Raw genomic sequence first — 21,256 nt, 5'->3', positions numbered from 1 at the left:
CTTATGATACATTGGCTTAGCTGCCCTGTGGCATGTGGAATCTTCCCGGACCAGGGATTGAACCTGTGTCCCCCGCATTGGCAGGTGGGTTCTCAACCACTGGACCACCAGGGAAGTCTTAAGCTGGTTTTTGATTCTGCAGTTGAGTCAGGATCTCCGGAAGGAAAGTTCAGGCCTCTGTTGAATCCCGCAGTCCTCACTGCCCTGAAGTTGCACGGGGCTGCTGCAGTGTACGGACCTCTGTGTGCTGGAGCAAGCCAGGCTCGGCTGTCCTCTTTGTGATGATGTCCTCGTGTGAAGCTTGTTTATGCCTCATGAGTCTTTTGGAGCCACGTCTCAAGCTGAGTTTCGATTTGGCATCTCCTTTCATCAGAGCCACATTCAAAGCTGCACCCCTGTCGACAGTAACATTTGCTTGATCGTCTTTTTTCAAAGGAGATAAATCATAGAGACAGCAAGTAGAATGGTGGCTGCCAGGGGCTGTCGGGATTGAGTGGGAATGGAGGGTTATTGTTTAATGGGTGTGGAGTTTTTGTTTTTCAGATTAAAAATGTTCCAGAGATGGGTGGTGCTGATGGGGGCTCTGAAATGTGAAAGTACTTAACTCCACAGCACCGTATGCTTAAAGGTGGTTAAGATGGTAAAGTTTATGGCACGTGTACTTTATCACAATTGAAAATAAAAACTGAAGAGAGAAAAGCGGGCAAACCAAGTCTGCTCTGTCAGATGCTCGCTCTGTTACTGTTGCTCTTTTCTGTCTCCCCCCCGCCCCACCCCCCGGCACTTGGCATGCCCGTGGCTGTGTGATGTCCTTTTCAGAGGCCCGTGTGATGGACCCTGGTCAGCCTCCTCCTGTCTCACTCTTTTCTTTATTCACTAAATATTTTGGTTTTAATGTCCACAGTTAAATGCAAGTTTTAAAGGTATTCAGTTGGCATGAGTTGTAACCTATATATTGAAGAATGTAACCCCACCACTGCAGTCAGGAGACGAGAGTTACATCTCCTCCAGAAGGTCTTGCCCACGGCCCCCTTGTGGTCTCTGCCCTCATGCCTAACTCTTGTCTGCCAATGACCTATCCTTCTCCCCTGTAGTTTCAACTTTTCTAGAGTGTCAAATACATGAAATCACTGTATGTATATATATCACTATATATACTATATAGCCTCTGGGGACTGGTTTCTTTTATTTAGATGTTTCTGAGATACATCCAAGTCGTAACATCCCTGGATAACACATTCAGTTTTATTGACCAGCAGTATCACTTTGTATGGATGGACCAGGGTTTAACCATTTACTCATTGAAGGGCATTTGAATTGTTTGCCGTTTTTGGTGATTATGCCTGGTGCGGCTGTAAACATTCATGGAGAGATTTTTGTGTGAAAAATGAAAGGTCATTTCCCCAGGAAAAATACTCAGAAGTGAGTTTCTGGGTCATAGGATAGCTTTCTAAAAAGCTGTTTTACTGCTTTCCAGAGTCACCAAACTTTTGTGTATTCCTGCTCGGTGGAATTAAGAGTTTTAGTTGCTTCAAGATCCCGCTGGTACTTGATGTTGTCATTTGATTTTTTAAAGCGATTTTAATAGATTCATAGGGCTGTTTCATGGATTTTGATGACTGACGTCTTTTCCTGTACTTATTTACTGTCTATTTACCTTCTTTGGTGAGTTGTTTGGGTCTTTTGCCCTCCTCTCCTGCCTTTCTTTGGTTACTTTTGTTTGTTTGTTCTGAGAGTTCTTTCAGATAGGAGTCCCTTATCTGATTTGTAAATACTTTCTTCCCATCTGTAGCTTGTCTTCTTCTGCTCTTAACAATGACTTTCACAGAGCAAATCAAGTTTAACTTTTTTTTTTTTAAATTATGGCTCATGCTTTTGGTGTTAAATATAAGAACTCGGTGCCAACCCCCGTTTAGGCATGAAGACTTTCTCAACTTTTGTACTTTCATGTTTTACATTTATGTATCTTTCAGTTTGACTTAATATTTGTATAAGGTGTGAAGTATTAGTTGAAGTTTATTTTTTGGTGTATGAATAGCCAGCTGTTCCCAAACTGTTGAAAAGGTCATCCTTGTTTCTGAATTGCCCTTGTACCTTGGTCAAAAATTATTTGCCATATTCGTGCAAATTTATTTCTGGGCTCTGTTCTGTTGATCTGTGTCTTTCCTTTGCCTGTGTTATGTTCCTTGATTAAAGCTTTATAGAAAGTCTTAGAATAGTATGAGTCCTTTGAATTTTGCTTCTATTTTACAGTGATTTTGGCTATAACTATAGAGTTTCTTTACCTTTCTGTGTGAATTTTAGAATGAGCTAATGTATATGTGTAAGAGATCCTACTGGGATTTTTGTTGTACTTGCCTTCAATCTATAGATCAATTTGTGGATGGACATCTTACATCTTAACGGTTTTGAGTCTTACAGCCTATGAACCTGTTATTTACATCCATGCAGTTCTGTTTTGATTTCTTACACCAGTGTTTTATGGTTTTTAGCACACAGATCCTGGACATGTTTTTATTGGATTTATACCTGTGTATTTCATCCTTTATTTATTTTTTTAAAAAAACACCAACAACAAACTGATTTCACTAGGTAGGACCTCCAGTACTGTGCTGAATAGGAGAGAGAGGTGAGAGAGGCTTCCTGGCTTGTTCTCAGCCGCGTGGGGAAACCGTTCAGTCTTTCACCACTGAGTGTGGTGTCAGCCGTACACTTGCTCTTGTGTTTTGTAGGTCTGCTCTTAGTCGTCATATGTTGTTTTTTTCTAGTCTGCTAGTGAAGTGTGTTGATGGCATATTAAAATTCGTTTCTCCTGATTTCATCGTTCAGAAACAAGCTCTGTTGATACTGTGCGGTGTGTGTACTCCTTCCTTCCGCTGTGTCACACAGATCTTTGTTGTGTCCTGTGGAATCTTTTGTTGTGGCTCATGGACTCTCTAGTTGTGGCATGCAGGCTTCAGTATTTGCAGCACTCGGGCTTAGCTACTCGATGACATGTGGGATCTTAGTTCTCTGACCAGGGATCGAACCCACTTCTCCTGGATTTCAAGGCAGATTCTTTTCCGCTGGACCACCAGGGAAGCCCCAATATCCTGGCGTGTATATTTCTAGTGCAAATGAAAAGTGAAAGTCGCTTAGTCGCGTCTGACTCTTTGTGACCTCATGGACTGTAGCCTGCCAGGCTCCCCTGTCCATGGAATTCTCTAGGCAAGAATACTGGAGTGGGTTGCTGTTTCCCTCTCCAGGGGATCTTCCCAACCCAGGGATCAGAACCACCTGATGCAAATATATGCCAGTAAATATACCTGAGGGGTTAGAGTAAACATACTTTCTTCGTTCTCTGCTGCATTCACGTCATCCTATATCGTAAATGTTTATCCATGTTAATAGACATGTATATTCATTAGGGTTTCCCTGGTGTCTTAGTGGTGAAGAATCTGCCTACCAGTACAGGAGACATGGGTTCGATCCCTGGGTCGGGAAGATCCCCTGGAGAAGAAAATGGTAACCCACTCCAGTGTTCTTGCCTGGAAGAATTGTGTCCTCCTGGACAGAGGAGCCTGGAGGGGTACAGTCCCTGGGGTTGCAAAGAGTTGGACACGACTTAGCGACTAAACAACAAGCAACAACGATATTCATCACACAAACAGTGTCCTGTTACAGATGGATAAACAGTATCAATGTCTTCACTCTCCCACTGTCAGCAGTTAATTTATAACCAATTTCTTTCTGATAACATTCACAACATCCACATGTGTATGTTTTGAGACTTCGCTTCTTATTTCCTGAGTATAGTTTCCTAGAAGTAGAGCTGTTGGCTCAAAAGATATACAGTTCTTGAGGCTGTTGATTCATATTTAAAAACAGCTCACCTCGGACCCCCTATTTCCTTTTGTGAGCTGTCTGCTGATGGGCAGCAGAGGCTTGAGCTGTGTAACTCTAGGACAGTCCCTTAACCTCTGAGTAAAGTTGGCAGGTCAGGAGAATGCTCTTCACGTTTGCACAGCAGGCCCACCAACCAGGAGATCCTGCAGACCCATGTTCATCCTTCATCATTTCCCAGTGGACTCACTTGAAGGCTTTACGCTTTCAACTTTGTCCTGTTCATTTAATTCCCTGAATTTTTATGATCCCACCAAAAGACTTTGGAGTTAAAGGACATGGGTTTGAATCCCAGGTGTATTTATGTTTTTTGACTCTCTGGGCCTCAGCTTTCCCATCTGCAAAATGGGCACAGTACAACCAACCTCATGAGGCATTGTTGATGACCCAGCAAGAGCAAGTGTGTGGTTGAAAGGAGGAGGACATGGACTGACTTGGGGAGACTTGAGTGTGAATGGTGACCCTGCCTAGTATAGTGGTGTGAATTGTTTTTTATTGACCGCTGAACCTCTCTGAACTTGAGTTCCTTCAGTTGTAGAAATGCAGTAATAAAAGTCGGGGACAGTCACCCCTCTCGCAGAGCTGTTGTGCAGACTGAACGAGAGCAGGCTGTGTCTGCAGCCCCTCGAATGGTCAGAACCCCTCTCGGAGGGGAGCACTCTTGTGTTGCAGGTTCAGTTTAGTCGCTCAGTCGTGTCTGACTCTTTGTGACCCCATGGAGCACACCGGGCCTCCCTGTCCTTCACCAACTCCTGGAGCCTGCTCAAACTCATGTCCTTTGAGTCAGTGATGCCATCCAACCATCTCATCCTCTGTCATCCCCTTCTCCTCCCAGTTTCAATCCCTCCCAGCATCAGGGTCTTTTCCAATGAGTCAGCTCTTCACCTCAGGTGGCCAAAGTATTGGAGTTTCAGCTTCAGCATCAGTCCTTCCAATGAACACCCAGGACTGATTTCCTTTAGCATGGACTTGTTGGATCTCCTTGCAGTCCAAGGGACTCTCAAGAGTCTTCTCCAACACCACAGTTCAAAAGCATCAATTCTTCAATGCTCAGCTTTCTTTATAGTCCAACTCTCATATCCATACATGACAACTGGAAAAACCATAGCTTTAACTAGATGGACCTTTGTTGGCAAAGTAATGTCTCTGCTTTTTAATATGCTGTCTAGGTTGGTTGTAACTTTTCTTTCAAGGAATAAGTGTCTTAATTTCATGGCTGCAATCACCATCTGAAGTGATTTTGGAGCCCCCCAAAATGAAATCTCTTCACTGTTTCCATTGTTTCCCCATCTATTCTCCATGAAGTGATGGGACTGGATGCCATAATCTTTGTTTTCTAAATGTTGAGTTTAAGCCAACTTTTTCACTCTCCTCTTTCACTTTCATCAGGAGCTCTTTAGTTCTTCTTCACTTTCTACCATAAGGATGGTGTCATCTGCGTATCTGAGTTATTGATATTTCTCCCAGTAATCTTGATTCCAGCTTGTGCTTCATCCAGCCTGGCATTTCACATGATGTACTCTGTGTATAAGTTAAATAAGCAGGGTGACAATATATAGACTTTACATACTCCTTTTCCAATTTGGAACCAGTCCATTGTTCCATGTCCAGTTCTAACTGTTGCTTCTTGACCTGCATACAGATTTCTCAGGAGGCAGGTAAGGTAGTCTGGTAGTCCCATCTCTTTCAGAATTTTCCACAGTTTGTTGTGACCCACACGGTCAAAGGCTTTGGCACAGTCAGTAAAGAAGTAGACATTTTTCTGAAACTCTCTTGCTTTTTTTATGATACAACAAATGTTGGTGATTTGATCTCTGGTTCCTCTGCCTTTTCTAATTCCAGCTTGAACATCTTGAAGTTCACGGTTCACGTAATGTTGAAGTCTGGCTTGGAGAATTTTGAGCATTACTTTGCTGGCATGTGAGATGAGCGCAGTTGTGTGGTAGTTTGAACATTCTTTGGCATTACCTTTCTTTGCGATTGGTATGAATACTGACCTTTTCCAATCCTGTGACCGGTGCCGAGTTTTCCAAATTTGCTGACATATTGAGTACAGCACTGAAACAGCTCAACTGGAATGCCATCGCCTCCACTAGCTTTGTTTGTAGTGATGCTTCCTAAGGTCCACTTGACTTCGCCTTCCAGGATGTCTGGTTCTAGGTGAGTGATCACTCCATCATGGTTATCTGAGTCATTGAGATCTTTTTTGTATAGTTCTTCTGAGTATTCTTGCCACCTCCTCTTAATATCTTCTGCTTCTGTTAGGTCCATACCATTTCTGTCCTTTATTGTGCCCATCTTTGCATGAAATGTTCCCTTGGTATCTCTAATTTTCTTGAAGAGATCACTAGTCTTTCCCATTCTGTTGTTTTCTTCTATTTCTCTGCATTGTTCACTTAAGAAGCTTTCTTATCTCTCCTTGCTATTCTTTGGAACTTTACATTCATTTCGGTATATTTTTCCCTTTTGCTTCTCTTCTTTTCACAACTATTTGTAAGGCCTCCTCAGACAACCATATAGCCCTCTTGCATTTCTTTTTCTTTGGGATGGTCTTGATCTCTGCCTCTTGTACAGGGTCACAGACCTCTGTCTTTAGTTCTTCAGGGACTCTGTCTATCAGATCTAATCCCTTGAATCTGTTTGTCACTTCCATTGTATAATTGTAAGGGATTCGATGTAGGTCATACGAGAACGGTCTAGTGGTTTTCCCTCCTTTCTTCAATTTAAGTCTGAATTTGGCAATAAGGAGTTCATGATCTGAGCCACAGTCAGCTCCCGGTCTTACTTTTGCTGACTGTATAGAGCTTCTCCATCTTCGGCTGCAAAGCATATGAACAATCTAATTTCGGTATTGACCATCTGGTGATGTCCACGTGTGGAGTCTTCTCTTGTGTTGTTGAAAGAGGGTGTTTGCTATGACCAGTGCGTTCTCTTGACAAAACTGTTAGCCTTTGCCCTGCTTCATTCTGTACAGGTAGAAAATGCAGGTTGGAAACCTGTGTTGCAGGTAGAAAGGCGTATTTCCTATTTTTCATGGAGGGAGCTTCTGAATGAAGTTTTCCCCGTAGGAGGTCTTGGCATTGAGCTGCCTGTTACGCCTTAACTGGCACGGAGGAATTTCAAGGAGGTAGAAGCATCACAAATGCCTGCCCGTCTCTGCCATGCCCATGTGGGCAGTGCTTTTCTATCAGAGACGTGGTTCTCTTGCCCTAGGATTTCTTTCCCATTCCTAGAGGGCTGTGCCCAGTATGAAAGTGCAGCATTTCACAAACTATTCTGTTTGAGGAGTTAATAGATGGTCAGTGTACATAAATGTATTGAGGGCTCTGAGAAGCCCTGGGGAGGAGGGGAGGGAGACGGAACTTTTCTAATGTTTCTTTCTTTTTTTTTTTTTTTTTCACAAAATGTTTTTTTTCCTTGTCAACTATTTTTAAATTTATTTTTATTTATTATTATTATTTTTTACTTTACAATATTGTATTGGTTTTGCCATACATCAGCATGAATCTGCCACGGGTGTACACGTGTTCCCCATCCTGAACCCCCCTCCCATCTCCCTCCCCATACCATCCCTCTGGGTCATCCCAGTGCACCAGCCCCAAGCATCCTGTATCATGCATCAAACCTGGACTAGTGATTGGTTTCTTATATGATATTATACATGTTTCAATGCCTTTCTCCCAAATCATCCCACCCTCTCCCTCTCCCACAGAGTCCAAAAGACTGTTCTATACATCTGTGTCTCTTTTGCTGACTCGCATACAGGGTTATCGTTCCCATCTTTCTAAATTCCATATATATGCGTTAGTATACTGTATTGGTGTTTTTCTTTCTGGCTTACTTTACTCTGTATAATAGTTTTATACAATAATATATATAATATATATATTATATATATATATATAATGTTTCTAAACATCTCTAACTCTGTTCTCCCTTTCGTCTGTCTTGGAGTCCGTTGTCATCCTTGGAAATACAATTTGGAAAGGACTCTGTAAGCAAAGGTCTCCTTATATGCTCATTTTCTCTAAAGCAAAGGCTCTCTTCCTCAGATCTGTCACTGCCCTCGTGGTCTTTGCCACGTGGTGTACTGCCCGTTACTCATTCCATAATGTTTATCGTGCAGTCCATTCACTTTTAAAAACTTTTACATGCCTTTCCAAAGGATTCTTTGTATCAGGGGTTCCCAGCCTCTGGAACCTGATGCCTGATGATCTGAGGTGGAGCTGATGTAAATAATAGTATAAATAAGTGCACAAATAAATGTAACGCACTAGAGCCATCCCGAAGCCATTCCTCACCCTCTGGTCCATGGAAAACCTCTTTTCACAAAACTGGCCCCTGGTGCCAGAAAGCATGGGGACTGCTGCTGCTCTATGCCATTTATGTGCCATACATGGAAAACTGGTGTTTTTGAAACATACCGGAAAAACTGCCTAAGTGTTAAAATACGAACAGTTCGGTGAAGCCTGCAGACGATCCCCAGGATGTACCGCTTTGGGAGATCTGTTCTGGTTCATCCTATGTGTTTTTTTTTTCCCTTTCCCTGAACTGTGAGGAAGTTGTATCCACCCCCACCCCCCCTTCAGAGTGGAAAGAACTGGGTGGTTACTAAAGAGGCGGCAGGGAGGGGGTTGTCTTCGGGTTTCTCTTCCCTTTCACAGGATGTGCTTAATCATTGACCCATCCTGTCATCTCATGAGGTGGCAAAGGAAACGGCATTCTTATTTGATCATCAGGATCCATACGTTCTATATGCTTCCTTTGTCTACAGATTCAAGTTCTATTGTGTGTTAATCGCCCAGTCATGTCTGACTCTTTGCGACCCCACGGACTGTAGCCTACCAGGCTCTTTTGTTCATGGGATTCTCTGGGCAAGAACACTGGAGTGCGTTGCCATTTCCTCCTCCAGGGGATCTTCCCAACCCAAGGATTGAACCTAGGTCTCCTGCGTTGCAGGCAGATTCTTAACTGTCTGAACCACCCGGGAAGTCCAGAGTTCTATTGGCTGGTTGCAAATTAGTCATGCAGAGCCTAGGAATTATTTTCTCGGGCCATTGACTTGTTAGGTGTTTGTTTATTTGTTTGGCTGCCTCAGGTCTTAGCTGTGGTGCACACATTCTCTAGTTGTGGCGAGGGGCTCAGTAGTCGTGGCACTAGGGCAGCTCCTGCCCCCAGACCCTCTTGTCTTATTTGTGTTACTCAAGTCTCGTCTGTCTGCCTGCTGCGGTCATTTGAGCCTGTCTCTCATCCTCAGATTGTTACGAACATCAGTTAAAATACTGGGCTGGATAGAACCACATGCACGACGTGACCATGTCAGCGTCCTGGATTTGCCATCAGAGCGCAGTTACAGGAGGTGTAACCCCCGGGGGAGGCTGGGCCGAGGGTACACAGGACCGCTCAGTAATATCTTTGCAACTTTCTGGGTCTATAAGTACTTCAAAATAAAAATTGAAACAAAGGCCTCATCTTTCCCAGGGTCAGTAGCCAGTTGCCTCCCTGGGGCAGTCGGTGTGTCCTCCCGATGTTCGTGTTTGTGTTGGGAGCAGCTCTACTGACCCAACAGTGTTCCTTTCCCACGGAAGGCCAACAAGGTCACTGAGGCAAAGTTGGCTAGGATGAATTTATGGTTCCTAAAGCTGCCCATCCGTAATGTATTCTCCACGACATCTCATCATTTTGATGAAAGTTGGATTTGTATTAAAGTTTTTGATCTTCACCTGTTAGGTCGATCTCTGTTGTGGCATGCAGGGTCTTTAGTTGGGGCATGCTATCTCTTAGTTGCGGCAGGTGGGATCTAGTTCCCTGTCCAGGGGTCGAACCCAGGCCTGTTGCATTCGGAGTGTGGAGTCTTAGCTGCTGGACCACCGTAGAAGCCTTGATATTTAGATAGTGTTAAGATGTTGTTAAAAGGTGCCTCCAAACCAGAAGAAAAGCAGCCTCTTGAACATTTCAGTGCTGGCTGCAGAATTGACAGTGAACTAGGCAGCTGAGGGTGGGCTTGGATGGTGTGCTTGGGCAAACTGAGGCTTGACAGCCTGACACAACTCACCAGTTGGTGGGCCTGAGTAAACCTACCTCTTCTTGCCTCTTGTGCAACATTCTGAACGTATCACTGTTAAATTAGGCCATTTGTTGTTCAACCTAAGTCTTGTCCGACTCCTTGCAACCCCATGGACTGCAGTTCACCAGGCTTCCCTGTTCTTCATTATCTCCTGGAGTTTTCTCAGATTCATGTTCACTGAGTAGATGATGCCATCTAACCATCTCATCCTCTGTTGCCCCTTTCTCCTCCTGCCCTCAATCTTGTCCAGCATCAGGGTCTTTTTTAATGAGTCGGCTCTTCACATCAGGTGGCCAAAATATTGGAGCTTCAGCATCAGTCCTTCCAATGATATGCAGGACTGATTTCCCTTAGGGTTGACTCATTTGATATCCTTGCAGTCCAAGGGACCCTTGAGCGTCTTCTCCAGCACTGCAGACCATACAGAGATGCATATCAATTTCTTTTTGTCCCTTATTTTAGGCTGTGTGCTTGGAATTCACACGAGGGGATTAGGAGTAAGCTGGGATGAGTGACAAGAGCTGGCGAGGGGATCCAGGAAAAGCAGCTGTGTCAGCATGTCCGCTGGGGAGTGTTTTCCTGCCTGCAGATCTCGAGATTCCTTAGTTATTTATTAGCTTCAGACACTGGCTCTTTGTATCACAGAGAAAGTGCAGCTGCCAATAGAAACATTTGTGACAGGCTGTCTAGGAGGAGGACGATAATTAAGGAACTCCTTCATGTCTGACTTTCTTTCCAAGTTTCTGAGATGAATGCACAGTTTTAGGCGACACCTCAGTATATGATCGTGTCTGCAGTTGGTACTTGTGTTCTTTCTGCCAAAACACAGTGCAGAAAAGCACAATGCAGAGTGCTGTCTCTGTGGGCTGAGGTGTAGGAAGATGCATCAGAAACAGAGTCAGTGATTTACAGTCCGTAGTTTTTCCACTGAGCATATCTGTGGCATATTATTACCAAGGAATGGCATCTCCATCCATAAAATAGATGGAATCAGAAGCTTACCTTGGTGAATTGTTAAATGAGACAAACCAGTTGCAGAAAAATTTATAGTAGGACCCGGCTGCATAAAGTAAACTCTGAGTGTATCAGGTTTGTAGGGACCCTGTGAGCATGGAGGAGACATGAAATGTGTGTACCAGAGGTTTAATGGTGGTTGCCATGGCGAAGGATGTGTGGAACAGTAAACAGGGGAAAAAAGTCTTCAAACAGAAAAATTTTGAGGCGTGTGAAAGATGTTTCCAGCGGTGTACGTATGTGTGCGTGCTCAGGCGAGAGTTCATAGGATGGAAGTAAAAACGTTGCTGCTCTTCCGTTGCTCAGTCGCGTCCGACTCTTCGTGACGCCAGAGGCTGCAGCACATCCCTCGGCTTCACCATCTCCCGGACCTTGCTCAACCTCATGTCCACTGAGTTGGTGATGCTGTCAGATCATCTTGTCCTCTGTCGCCTGTCTGTCCTCCTGCCTTCTGTCTCCCCAGCATCAGGGTCTTTTCCGAGTCGATTTTTTTGCGTCAGGTGGTCAAAGTGTTGGAGCTTCAGCTTTAGCATCAGTCCTTCCAATGAATATTCAGGGTAGATTTCCTTTAGGATTGACTGCTTTGATCTCCTTGCTGGTAAGAGACTCTCAAGAGTCTTAAGAAGTTAGTGAGATTTATTTCAAGGATTTTTAGTGGAATTTTTACATTCCTTCTTAAATGTGTTCTGATTGAGTATTTTGCAATGAGTGTTTTATTTTTTATAATCATAAGAGACACCCAATCACAACGCTGTTTTCATCGTAAGGCAATATTCCACCATGTGTAAGAACAGTCAGGCGTAAAACCTTGTTGGATAGGGAATGAGTAGAAGCAGAAAGTGTGGAAGAGGCATTTGTCTCTGGGGCCAAGGTAAGAAACCGGTTTCAAATCCCAAGAGAGACAGAGAAGCGCTCACTGGGGCCTTGGAGATGTAGACCTGGGTTTGTATCCAGACTGTGTGTCTTACATATGACCTTGGCGTTGGCCGTGTGACCTTCTCCATGCCCCAGCTCCTCTCCTGCAGAACGACATATTGTTAGGTACTTAAGAAACATGCTTCCATTGAATGAAGAGCGGATGAATGTATATATGCGTGCTTGATTCACTGAGGTCATATTTGTAAAGTCTGAACTATGTGGTAAGTTCTCAACAGATGGTCTTTTTCTCTCCTGACCTTCATGTCCTAGTCCTCAGCCAGGGTACCTGGGGAGTGAATTTAGCAGAGTGGGATCTTGTCACTGCCCGAGTTTCAAGCTCCATCCTACAGTCTCATATGGGGAGAGGGGTGGGGCAGGTGCACTCAGATAACTGCTTTTCGTCATTGTACCACACTTTGCTCGTCTGTAAAATGGGGGTCGTTGTGCTAATGTGTACCTTGGAAGGTTTGAATGAGATAATAAAGACTTTATGTGATGCCTGGCAAATAATGTTTAATACATGTTCAGTTCAGTTGCTCAGTTGTGTCCGAATACATGTAGTAGTTACTAAAAACACTGAGTGTTCCCCAAGTAAACAATACCTATGTGTTTCTGTAAATGGACATACTGTAAATTTGTCCATTTTTACAGTTTCTGTAAATACTACAGAGTGCCTGACACAGTCGGCACCTAACCGGTTGTTAGATTCAAGTAACCTGAGGACAGCACATGCCAGCATCCTGAATTTGTGGATGCTGAAACCAATTAGCACTTATTTCCACCATGAATGAGTGGTTCTTGAAGGTGTTACACAAACGTGCCTTTGCTAACCTTGTCATTTCCAGCAATGATCCCTAAAACAGAATATATTAATATTTACCAGATGCACACTGTGTATTTTCCTTACACAGATTCTCTTCCTTCCTTGGGTCTAAGTTGCCAATTTTAAAATACATTTTTCTGACATTCTTGTACCCACAGAGAAAATGAAGTACTCAAAGTGCAACTGAAGAAATACGTAGGCGCTGTCCAGATGCTGAAAAGAGAAGGTCAAACAGCCGAAGGTGAGGGGCAGAGGGAGCCCGAGTGGGGCGGGGGCTGCACCTTTTCGTCTTGATCACCCCTGTGCCTGGCCTGGCAGACACTCAGCATGGGATGAATACACCTGGAGATGAGTTAGAAAAACGGAGCTGCTTAGGATCCCAGAAAATTAATTAGATGAGAGACCCTCCTCTTCATTCTTGCAAAACTTAAGACTTACTTGCTAGACTGTTAGCAATCATTGTATCAGTTTGTGCAGTTAGGGAGTTTTATGACTAAAGTCTTAAGATATTTGCAAGGTGGTGAACTTGTAGCATGATTAAGTCATGTCAGGCCATGGGTGAAAGCAACAGAATGCCAGAGTGGCAGAGAATCAGTGGGGTTAGGCTGATCAGGCTCCAACCCCAGCTCCAGTTCTGTTTCTTAATCTCTCTGTACCTCAGTTTTCTCATCTATGAAATGGGGGCAGCTGGCAGCCCCTGTCTCATGAGGCAATCCACGTAGACGTCTTAGCATAATGCCTACCAGAGAGGGAGTACTGAGTAGTTGTTCAGTCACTAAGTCTTGTCCAACTCGTTGCGACCCCATGGATGGCAGCACACCAGGCTTCCCTGTCCTTCACCATCTCCTGGAGTTCGCCCAGACTCATGTCCTTTGAGTCAGTGATGCCATCCAACCATCTCATTCTCTGTTTTCCCCTTCTCTTCCTGCCATCAATCTTTCCCAGCATTAAAATCTTTTCCAGTGAGTCAGTTCTTCACATTAAGTGGCCAAAGTGTTGGAGCTTCAGCATCAGCCCTTCCAATGAACATTCAGGGCTGATTTCCTTTAGGATTGACTGGTTTGATCTCCTTGCAGTCCAAGGGCCTCTCAAGTCTGCTCCAGCACCACAGTTTGAAAGCATCAATTCTTCGGCGCTCAGCTTTCTGTATAGTCCAACTCTCACATCTGTACATGACTCCTGGAGTAGAGTTTAGCTGCAAATAATAATAGTATTCTTGGTCAGAAATACGAGTAGATAGAAAAGTGATCACCTGGCCAAGATCCCGCTGGATAAGGTGGCGCTGTATGCTCCCTCCCTGTGCAGTCTGGCCGCACTTTAGCTGCCGTGACTCTGCTGAAGCCTTTCTGAGGTCAGCCTGAAGACAGGGTGTTTACCTTTAGCTGAAGTGTCTTGCGACCTTCAGCCAACTGACCAGAGCAAGATTTTCTTATACGAAGACAAGCCCTCGGAGTGTGGACATTCTAACAGAGGGCAGTATGCTCTGTGCTCACAGGTCTTGGGAGTCAGCCAGTGCTGAATTCGAGTTCAGGCGCATCCTCCATAACTTGACCTCTTGGAGTGACTTAGCCATCTGAAAGAGGAAACGCCACACCAGTGTTAGAGGAGATCACACCAGTGGTGTGAGGGTTGTCGTGGGGATTTACCAAAACAGTGGATGCAAAGCCTTCATTCATGTGGCAGCCAGTGTACAGTTGGTATCCGGTACAGGTAGTTATGCTCCTGTGTCAGAGAGACAGGATTATACTCTCAGTGTGATTTGCATAAAAAGACAGGATTATACTCTGTGTGATTTGCATAGTAATATCATGAAAGATTGGAATTTTTTTGAGTGTTTGTATTTATTATGGTCTCCATTTGATGAGGTTCAACACGTTGATTTTCTTTTTGCTTTTCTTTGATAGCATGCCTTGCTTTCTTCATCACTAGTTTGTAACTGCTGCCAGTCTGGGGGTTATCACTGCAGCATTAATCTTGTCTTTCTCAGGGGGACCATCACCCTTTCCATACGGGTACTGCTTGTGTGGCCCGGACTCCATCTCATTACACTGGGTTGTGTCTGCGTTGGCCTTGTGACTCCTCACTTCTCATCTTTGTTTCCCCAGCACCTGGCTTTTGCAGCCATTCATTTCATTCACTGCATGTTTGGAATGAGTCGTTTAGCCCTTTATCCTTTCCAAGCAAGTTCAAGTCTATTCACATTTGACTCAGTAATCCTGGGATGAGCAGGTGTTTCCCCTGGGTTTTAAAATATTCATTATTAGAGGTTCAGGAGAGCTTAAAAGTCTTGTCTGTGGCTTTGGGGTGGAAATGAACTCCGGTCATTTCCTTCTAAATCCCTGATTCTTTGCCTTATGAACTTCTGAACTCGTGTTCAGAGGCCTTTCCTGGGGAGCCAAGTGCCTGTGCCTCATCTCGGGATCATGGGCTGGGGGGGCTCTCGATTTGCATGTTTAGATGTCTGACTCTCATGCAGGTGAACTGTGGACTGTGCCACCACCGTTCCTGAAATCTATACTCCGCCCTCACAGAAATTTAATTTGATCCTATAAGAAAATTAAACCTGGGGTGGGGAGTACCACTGGGCTTGAATTTGGTTTAAAATCTGCAATACTATATAGTACATTTCTGAGTAGGAGCATTTTTGGAATGAGTCGTCCCCCCCGAGCCCCCAAAACAGAAGCTACAACATACAGAAGGGTTTCTCACCGCAGCCAAAGTCAATTTTCCAAAGACCTAGCTTGAATGTGCTAAGCCAGAGCTGGGTATGTGATAACCCTTAAGTGGAACAGAGCAGAGAGGATGAAGCATACTTTGTCGCTCATTCATGGTCCTTTTCTTGTTTGTTGTTCAGTTGCTAGGTTCAGTTCAGTTGCTCAGATGTGTCTGACTCTTTGTGACCCCATGGACTGCAGCATGCCAGGCCTCCATGTCCATCACCAACTTCTGGAGTTTACCCAAACTCATGTCCATTGAGTTGGTGATGCCATCCCACCATGTCATCCTCTTGTCCCCTTCTCCTCCTGCCTTCCATCTTTCCCAGCATCAGGGTCTTTTCCAATGAGTCAGTTCTTCACATCAGGTGGCCAAAGGATTGGAGTTTCAGCTTCATCATCAGCCCTTCCAATGAATATTCAGGACTGATTTCCTTTAGGATGGACTGCTTTGTTTTCCCTGCAGTCCAAGAGAGACTCTCAAGAGTCTTCTCCAACACCACAATTAGGAAGCATCAGTTCTTCAGCACTCAACCGTCTTTATGGCCCAACTCTAACATCAGTACATGACTACTGGAAAAGCATAGCTTTGACTATCCAGAACTTTGTCGGCCAAGTCCCTTTTGCAGTCCCTTACCACTCTACTTTCACCAGGTCACAGAAGACCATCTCCCATATCTGGGAGTCATCCTGGGTGGAAGGTCTTTATGAAAGTCCTTCAGTGCAGGCACGAACTGAGTGATGCCCTTCTCTTCCTTGTTTAAGTCCTGCATTTTATTCTTTCTTCCACTTACATAAAATCGTGAGCACCAGCTAACATGCCAGACACCAGCAAGCAGCCTGATTGGAAGATGTGCTTTCGGAAATTGTGTTCTGGCCTTTCCAGGGCCTTTACCTAATTTTCAAGTGATGTCATCTACTACTCAGAGAAATTGGAGCTCACTCCTCAACCCCAGCCAGCTGCTGACTCAGTTTGTTGAAAACTGTGGAGTATGTGCCTTGGCCAGATTGGGGTGCCTTGGGGTGCCCTTGTCAGGCTGTGGTATCTTGGGGGTGTCCTGGACAGGCTGGGGTGGGGGACTTGGTGTTTCTGGGGAGCTGGGGACAAGGGGAAGGGGGAGGTTGGTCAGGGAGAGTCTTTTCTGATCCAGGATTTGCGTGGCTCCTGATGTTAGGTGGACATAGAGGTGTGGACCAGCTTCTCAAAGTCTAGGTGAGAGTTCAGAGTGCTTTGTCCACGAGAGAATCCTTTTAGGTTGAGGCTATAAAGCTTTTTCTTTTCTTTTTTTAAAAAATCATTTGGACAACAAATTGTGAAACTGAGCTCATCAGTAGGGAAAAGGGTGAGAAATCACTGAAGCCCCAAATGCCTTTGGGATTGAATAGATGGCTGAGGGCTATGTTGGGATCATTATATTCATTGTTGTTGTGGGAAGTGCCTTCAAGATGAAGAAAAAAAAAATCAACTTAAAATGGACCTTTAGAATAGATTGCTGACAATCTTTAAGATGTCAGTCGGTAACTTTATTTCAATTCTGAGGTTATCATGGCTCTCCTTCCTCCTCATGTTCTTGATGAAACATCGACGTAGGCATCTGACAAAAGTGTTCCAAATGATGTCTTTATTACTGACAGTTGGTTGGAAACTCCAGTTTGACTGAAGCCAGAATCACACTCCCCAGTGCATTGTCTCCCAAGTGTAGCGCCCGGGACCCCCTTGTGAGGTGTTGTTGGGTCTGCTGAATGATGCCCACCCAGTGGGGACCAAGGAGGAGGACGATCCAGGGGGGCCGCATTCTCTGTTTAACCCAGCATCTCCATTTGGCTGAGGCTCTCACAGTCATGTAGGAGGTGGGGAGTGAGGCCGAGTGTGTGTTAATGGGGGATGTCTTCTCATGGACGTATGGCCCAAGGTGGGGGCCCTTTGGTTAAGACCTGTGATGACTGCAGATCTTTCTGGGTGCCTCCTGAGGGAGACGCCAGCAGCGGGGCTGGGTCAGCAGTGGTGTTCCCTGAGTAGGCCTCTCCTCCATCACGCCTGACCATCTGGGGAAAGGCTCTGTCAACAGAAGAAGGCTTGTTTCACCTGTAGCTGTGAAATTTACCTCCAAAGGCGTCACCGCATCCTAGTCCCTGTACATGTCCCGACCGAAATAGTGGTCATGGCCAAAGCGTTTGGAAATCACTGTGCATTCCACATTCTTCTTGCTCATCGTAAATGACATTAGTGGACGAGGGACCCCTGTGCCAAAGACACTGAGGACGTCCCCAGGGCAACTGACTTAGAGGCCAGGTAAGTTTCTATGCCTCAGTTTCTTCCTCTGTAAAATGGGAACTGTAACAATACCTTTCTCATAGGGTTTTGGGGGAAGAAGGGATAAATTAGTATATGGAAAGCACTTAGAATAATGTCTGATATGTAGCAGCCACTCAGTAAATATGACAGTTATTGTTACTACTGTTTTTACTGTCTCACTTTCTCTCTCATGGCCCCTTTGAACACTTGTAAAATTAGGATTTATTAAAATAGTATATGTACTTAAGAGGTTGTTGTGAGGATTAGCTGTTAAGAGGTGTGATTCAGATGACATGCTGGGATCTAGAAAACGCTGGGGTGGGTGGAAAGTCGGGCCTCCAGAGATGTCTGTGTCCTGATCCCTGGAATCTGTGCCCACACCGCCTTCTGTGGTGAAAGAGACTAGTTGTTGCTGTTCAGTTGCTTAGTCATGTCTGACTCTTGTGACCCCATGGACTGCAGCCCGTCAGGCTCCTCTCTGAGATTCTCCAGGCAAGAACACTGAAGTGGGTTGCCATTTCCTCCTCCAGGGAATCTTCCCAACCCAGGGATCAAACCCACGTCTCTTGCATTAGCAGGAGGATGCTTTACCACTGAGCTACCAGGGAAGCCAGAGATAGACTTTCCAGATGTGATTAATATAAGGGTTTTGACAGGCAAAGGAGAAGAAGGCAGCAGAGGATGAGATGGTTAGACAGCATCACTGACTCAATGGATGTGAATCTGAGCAAACTCCAGGAGACAGTGAAGGACCGGGGAGCCTGGTGTGCTGCAGTCCATGGGGTTGTAAAGAGTCAGATACGACTTAGTGACTGAACAACCACAGGGTTGCGTCTGCATCTGGGGAGTCTGGGTTCTCTGAGTGCCCTGTGGTGGGGGTGGGGCTGGTCTCATGGAGGTCTTCGCTGCAGAGCAGCCCCTTGGTGGGTGTTGGGCTTCTCCTGGGCTTTCCAAGGAGCATTTGCCTGTGAGTTGGAGCTGGTTCTCAGTACCAAGGAAGAGGTTCTACAGGGGCAGCTGAAGGTGGGATTCCAGACGCGCCCGCGTCCTCCTGTGTCACGCGGCTCGGGCCGCCGCCCCCGGCTGGCGTGGTAGCCATCTCTGGCTGTGTGGTGTTAGGTCGCCTGTGCTCCAGCTTCTCTGGGCCTGGCGTCCTCACTCAGAGTCAGCCCCGTGATGTCGATGAGGCCCTACCCTCCATCCTGCCTTTGACCTCAGCCGACTGGCTCCAGCTGGGCCTCAGGGCTCTGCTAGGCTGTCAGGAGGAGTTCTTTCCCTTCAGGCCTGGAAGGCTGGAGCCACTGTAGTTACCTTGTCTCTGAGTGGAGCCTGAGTGTGAGGCCGTCACACAGGGCGAGGAGCTGAGCCGAGAGGCAGAGAGGCACTGGGGGTCGATCGTGTCCTTTGAATCCCCGAATCCAGCCGTCCTGATGCGACGACGGTTCAGCCCTAAACGTACTGTTAACAAGAGCAATAATTCACTAGCTTCCCCTGCCACTGTCTTCAAGCTTGGGTTGGGTTTCCATAGCTTGGATGCACGTGCGCTCAATTGTGTCTGATGCTTTGAGAACCCATGGGCTGCAGCTCACATGAGATCCCTCTGTCCATGAACTTCTCCAGGCACGAATACTGGAGCGGGTTCCATTTCCTCCTCCAGGGGATCTTCCTGACCCGGGGAGAGAACCCTCGACTCCTGCATCTCCTGCACTGGTAATCGAATTCTTTACCGCTGAGCCCCTGGGAAGCACAGTCATGGCAAACTGTTTGCTCTTTGCTGGATGCAGGGTCTGTTCTGTCTTCAGGGGGAACTGTCGTTTCTCTGAAGCCTGTCTTTCCTAACCTGCAGTGTCTGTATGTTATGAGGTCCTTCCTTCTGGCCCCCTCCTGTCATGAGGTCCCCTCCACCAGAATCATCTGTCCTGGCCTCCATAGTCCTATTCTGTGGTGATGGATTTTAAGGCTGCAAGCTCTTGTTGGCATCGCCGTTTAATTCATCAGCCACAGGCTCAGGGGCAGAGGGAGAAGCAATGGCCTGTTGCTGGTGGAAATCAGAGTAATCAGCAGTGAGAGCAGGCGATCAGGGGGAGGAACTTGATGGATGAGGGAGCCTTGGGAGCAGTTTTAAAAGTTTAAGAAATAAAAGAAGTTTAAAAAAAAAAGAAAAGGAAGCTGTCAGCCTATGTGCCGTGTCGTGTCTCTGCCTGCATGTGACTCGCCCAGTGACCCCTCGCTTCCACGCCTGCCTGCACTCCATGTGCTCCTCAGGGTCTCACTTCCCCCGGGCTCCGGGACATGGGGCGGGACCGTGGAGAAGCCTGGTCCTGTAATGACGCGGAGTCAAAGGCGAGAGGATTCATGGAGCTTGGGGGTTTCAGGGTGTGTGTGGCACTGTGGGACCTTTCAACCTGCAGCTTCCCTCAGTGGCTGCAGGCACTGGGCTGTCTCCATTGGTGGCCACATATTCTTGCTCCCCGTATGCACACAGGCGGAGAGGTCTTCGTTTGAGGCAGGCTGCTTTGGTTGCAAGGGAAGCAAGCTTGGGAGTCGTGTGTGTGTGTCTGGTTCTAGCGCGATCAGCACTGGACCTCGTGGAGACTCTGCTAAGATCTCGTCGCTCTGCTGTTTAAAACTCAATCCACAGTTTAAAAAAAAAAAATTATTTTTGGTTGTGCTGAGTCTTTGCTGCAGCCTGCAGGGGCTTCCTCTAGCTGTGCACCACAGGCTCTAGAGCACATTGGCTCAGTTGTTGTGGCACGTGCTCTTCGTTGCCCTGCAGGATGTGGGACCTTAGTTCCCCGACCGGGACTCTAACCCACGCCCCCTGCAGTAAAGCACAGAGCCTTAACCACTGGACCACCAGGGACGTCCAGTCTGGACTTTTTGATGAGGGCCTGCAGTGCTCGGCGTGGTCCGGCTCTTCCCTACTTCCCAGCCCTGTGTCCTCCCGGCCACACTGGCCTTACCAAGTAACACCTCCAGACCTTGGCTGTTGCTCTCCTTCTGGAATGCTTCTCCCTCATCTCTGAAAGCCTGGTCCTGCCTCGTCAGGCAGTCCCTGTTCAGGTGTCACCTCCCCTGGCTACCCCGCCTCTCCTTCCTCCTTCGTCCCGTCGCCTCCTTGATCTAGCGCCTCAGCGTGTCTCGACTGTCTCTTCCCTTCCTTGTTCACTGTCCGTGTTCTGCCCTGCAGCGTACCGTTCAAGGAGCAGAGACCTTGCCTGTTCTTCCCTCTGCTGTGTTCAGAGGGTCCCACTCAGGCTTCACCCAAGGGATGCGTTCCATAAATATATTTTTAAAAATAATTTATTCTTTAATTGGAGGGATATTGCTTTACAATGTTGTGTTGGTTTCTGCCATACAACAACGCAATTCAGCCATAATTATACATATATCGCCTCCCTCCCCTCCTCCCATCCCTCTGGGTCATCACAGAGCACCAGGCTGGGCTGCCTGTGCTATATAGCGACTTCTCACCAGCTGTCTGTTTTGCTCATGGTAGTGCACGTATGTTGATGCTGCCTTCTCCATTCATCCCACCCTCT

General features: G+C 46.2%; 1 protein-coding gene across 4 annotated transcripts in view; it reads left to right on the top strand.

Moving 5' to 3' along the window:
- The window catches only part of SNX29 (sorting nexin 29), a 589,615-nt gene that overhangs the window by 207,572 nt on the left and 360,787 nt on the right, over window positions 1–21,256 (top strand). For all 4 annotated transcript variants that reach the window (XM_052661385.1, XM_052661396.1, XM_052661389.1 and 1 more), the window contains one exon: window positions 12,863–12,945. In XM_052661385.1, the coding sequence (XP_052517345.1) occupies window positions 12,863–12,945 (83 nt within the window). The remainder of the gene's footprint in view (window positions 1–12,862; window positions 12,946–21,256) is intronic.

The sequence above is a fragment of the Budorcas taxicolor genome, chromosome 2 (assembly GCF_023091745.1).
Source record: "Budorcas taxicolor isolate Tak-1 chromosome 2, Takin1.1, whole genome shotgun sequence".
Taxonomy (NCBI): Eukaryota; Metazoa; Chordata; class Mammalia; order Artiodactyla; family Bovidae; genus Budorcas; species Budorcas taxicolor.
The sequence above is the reverse complement of the archived record's forward strand: the minus strand, read 5'-3'. Positions and strand labels throughout refer to the sequence as shown.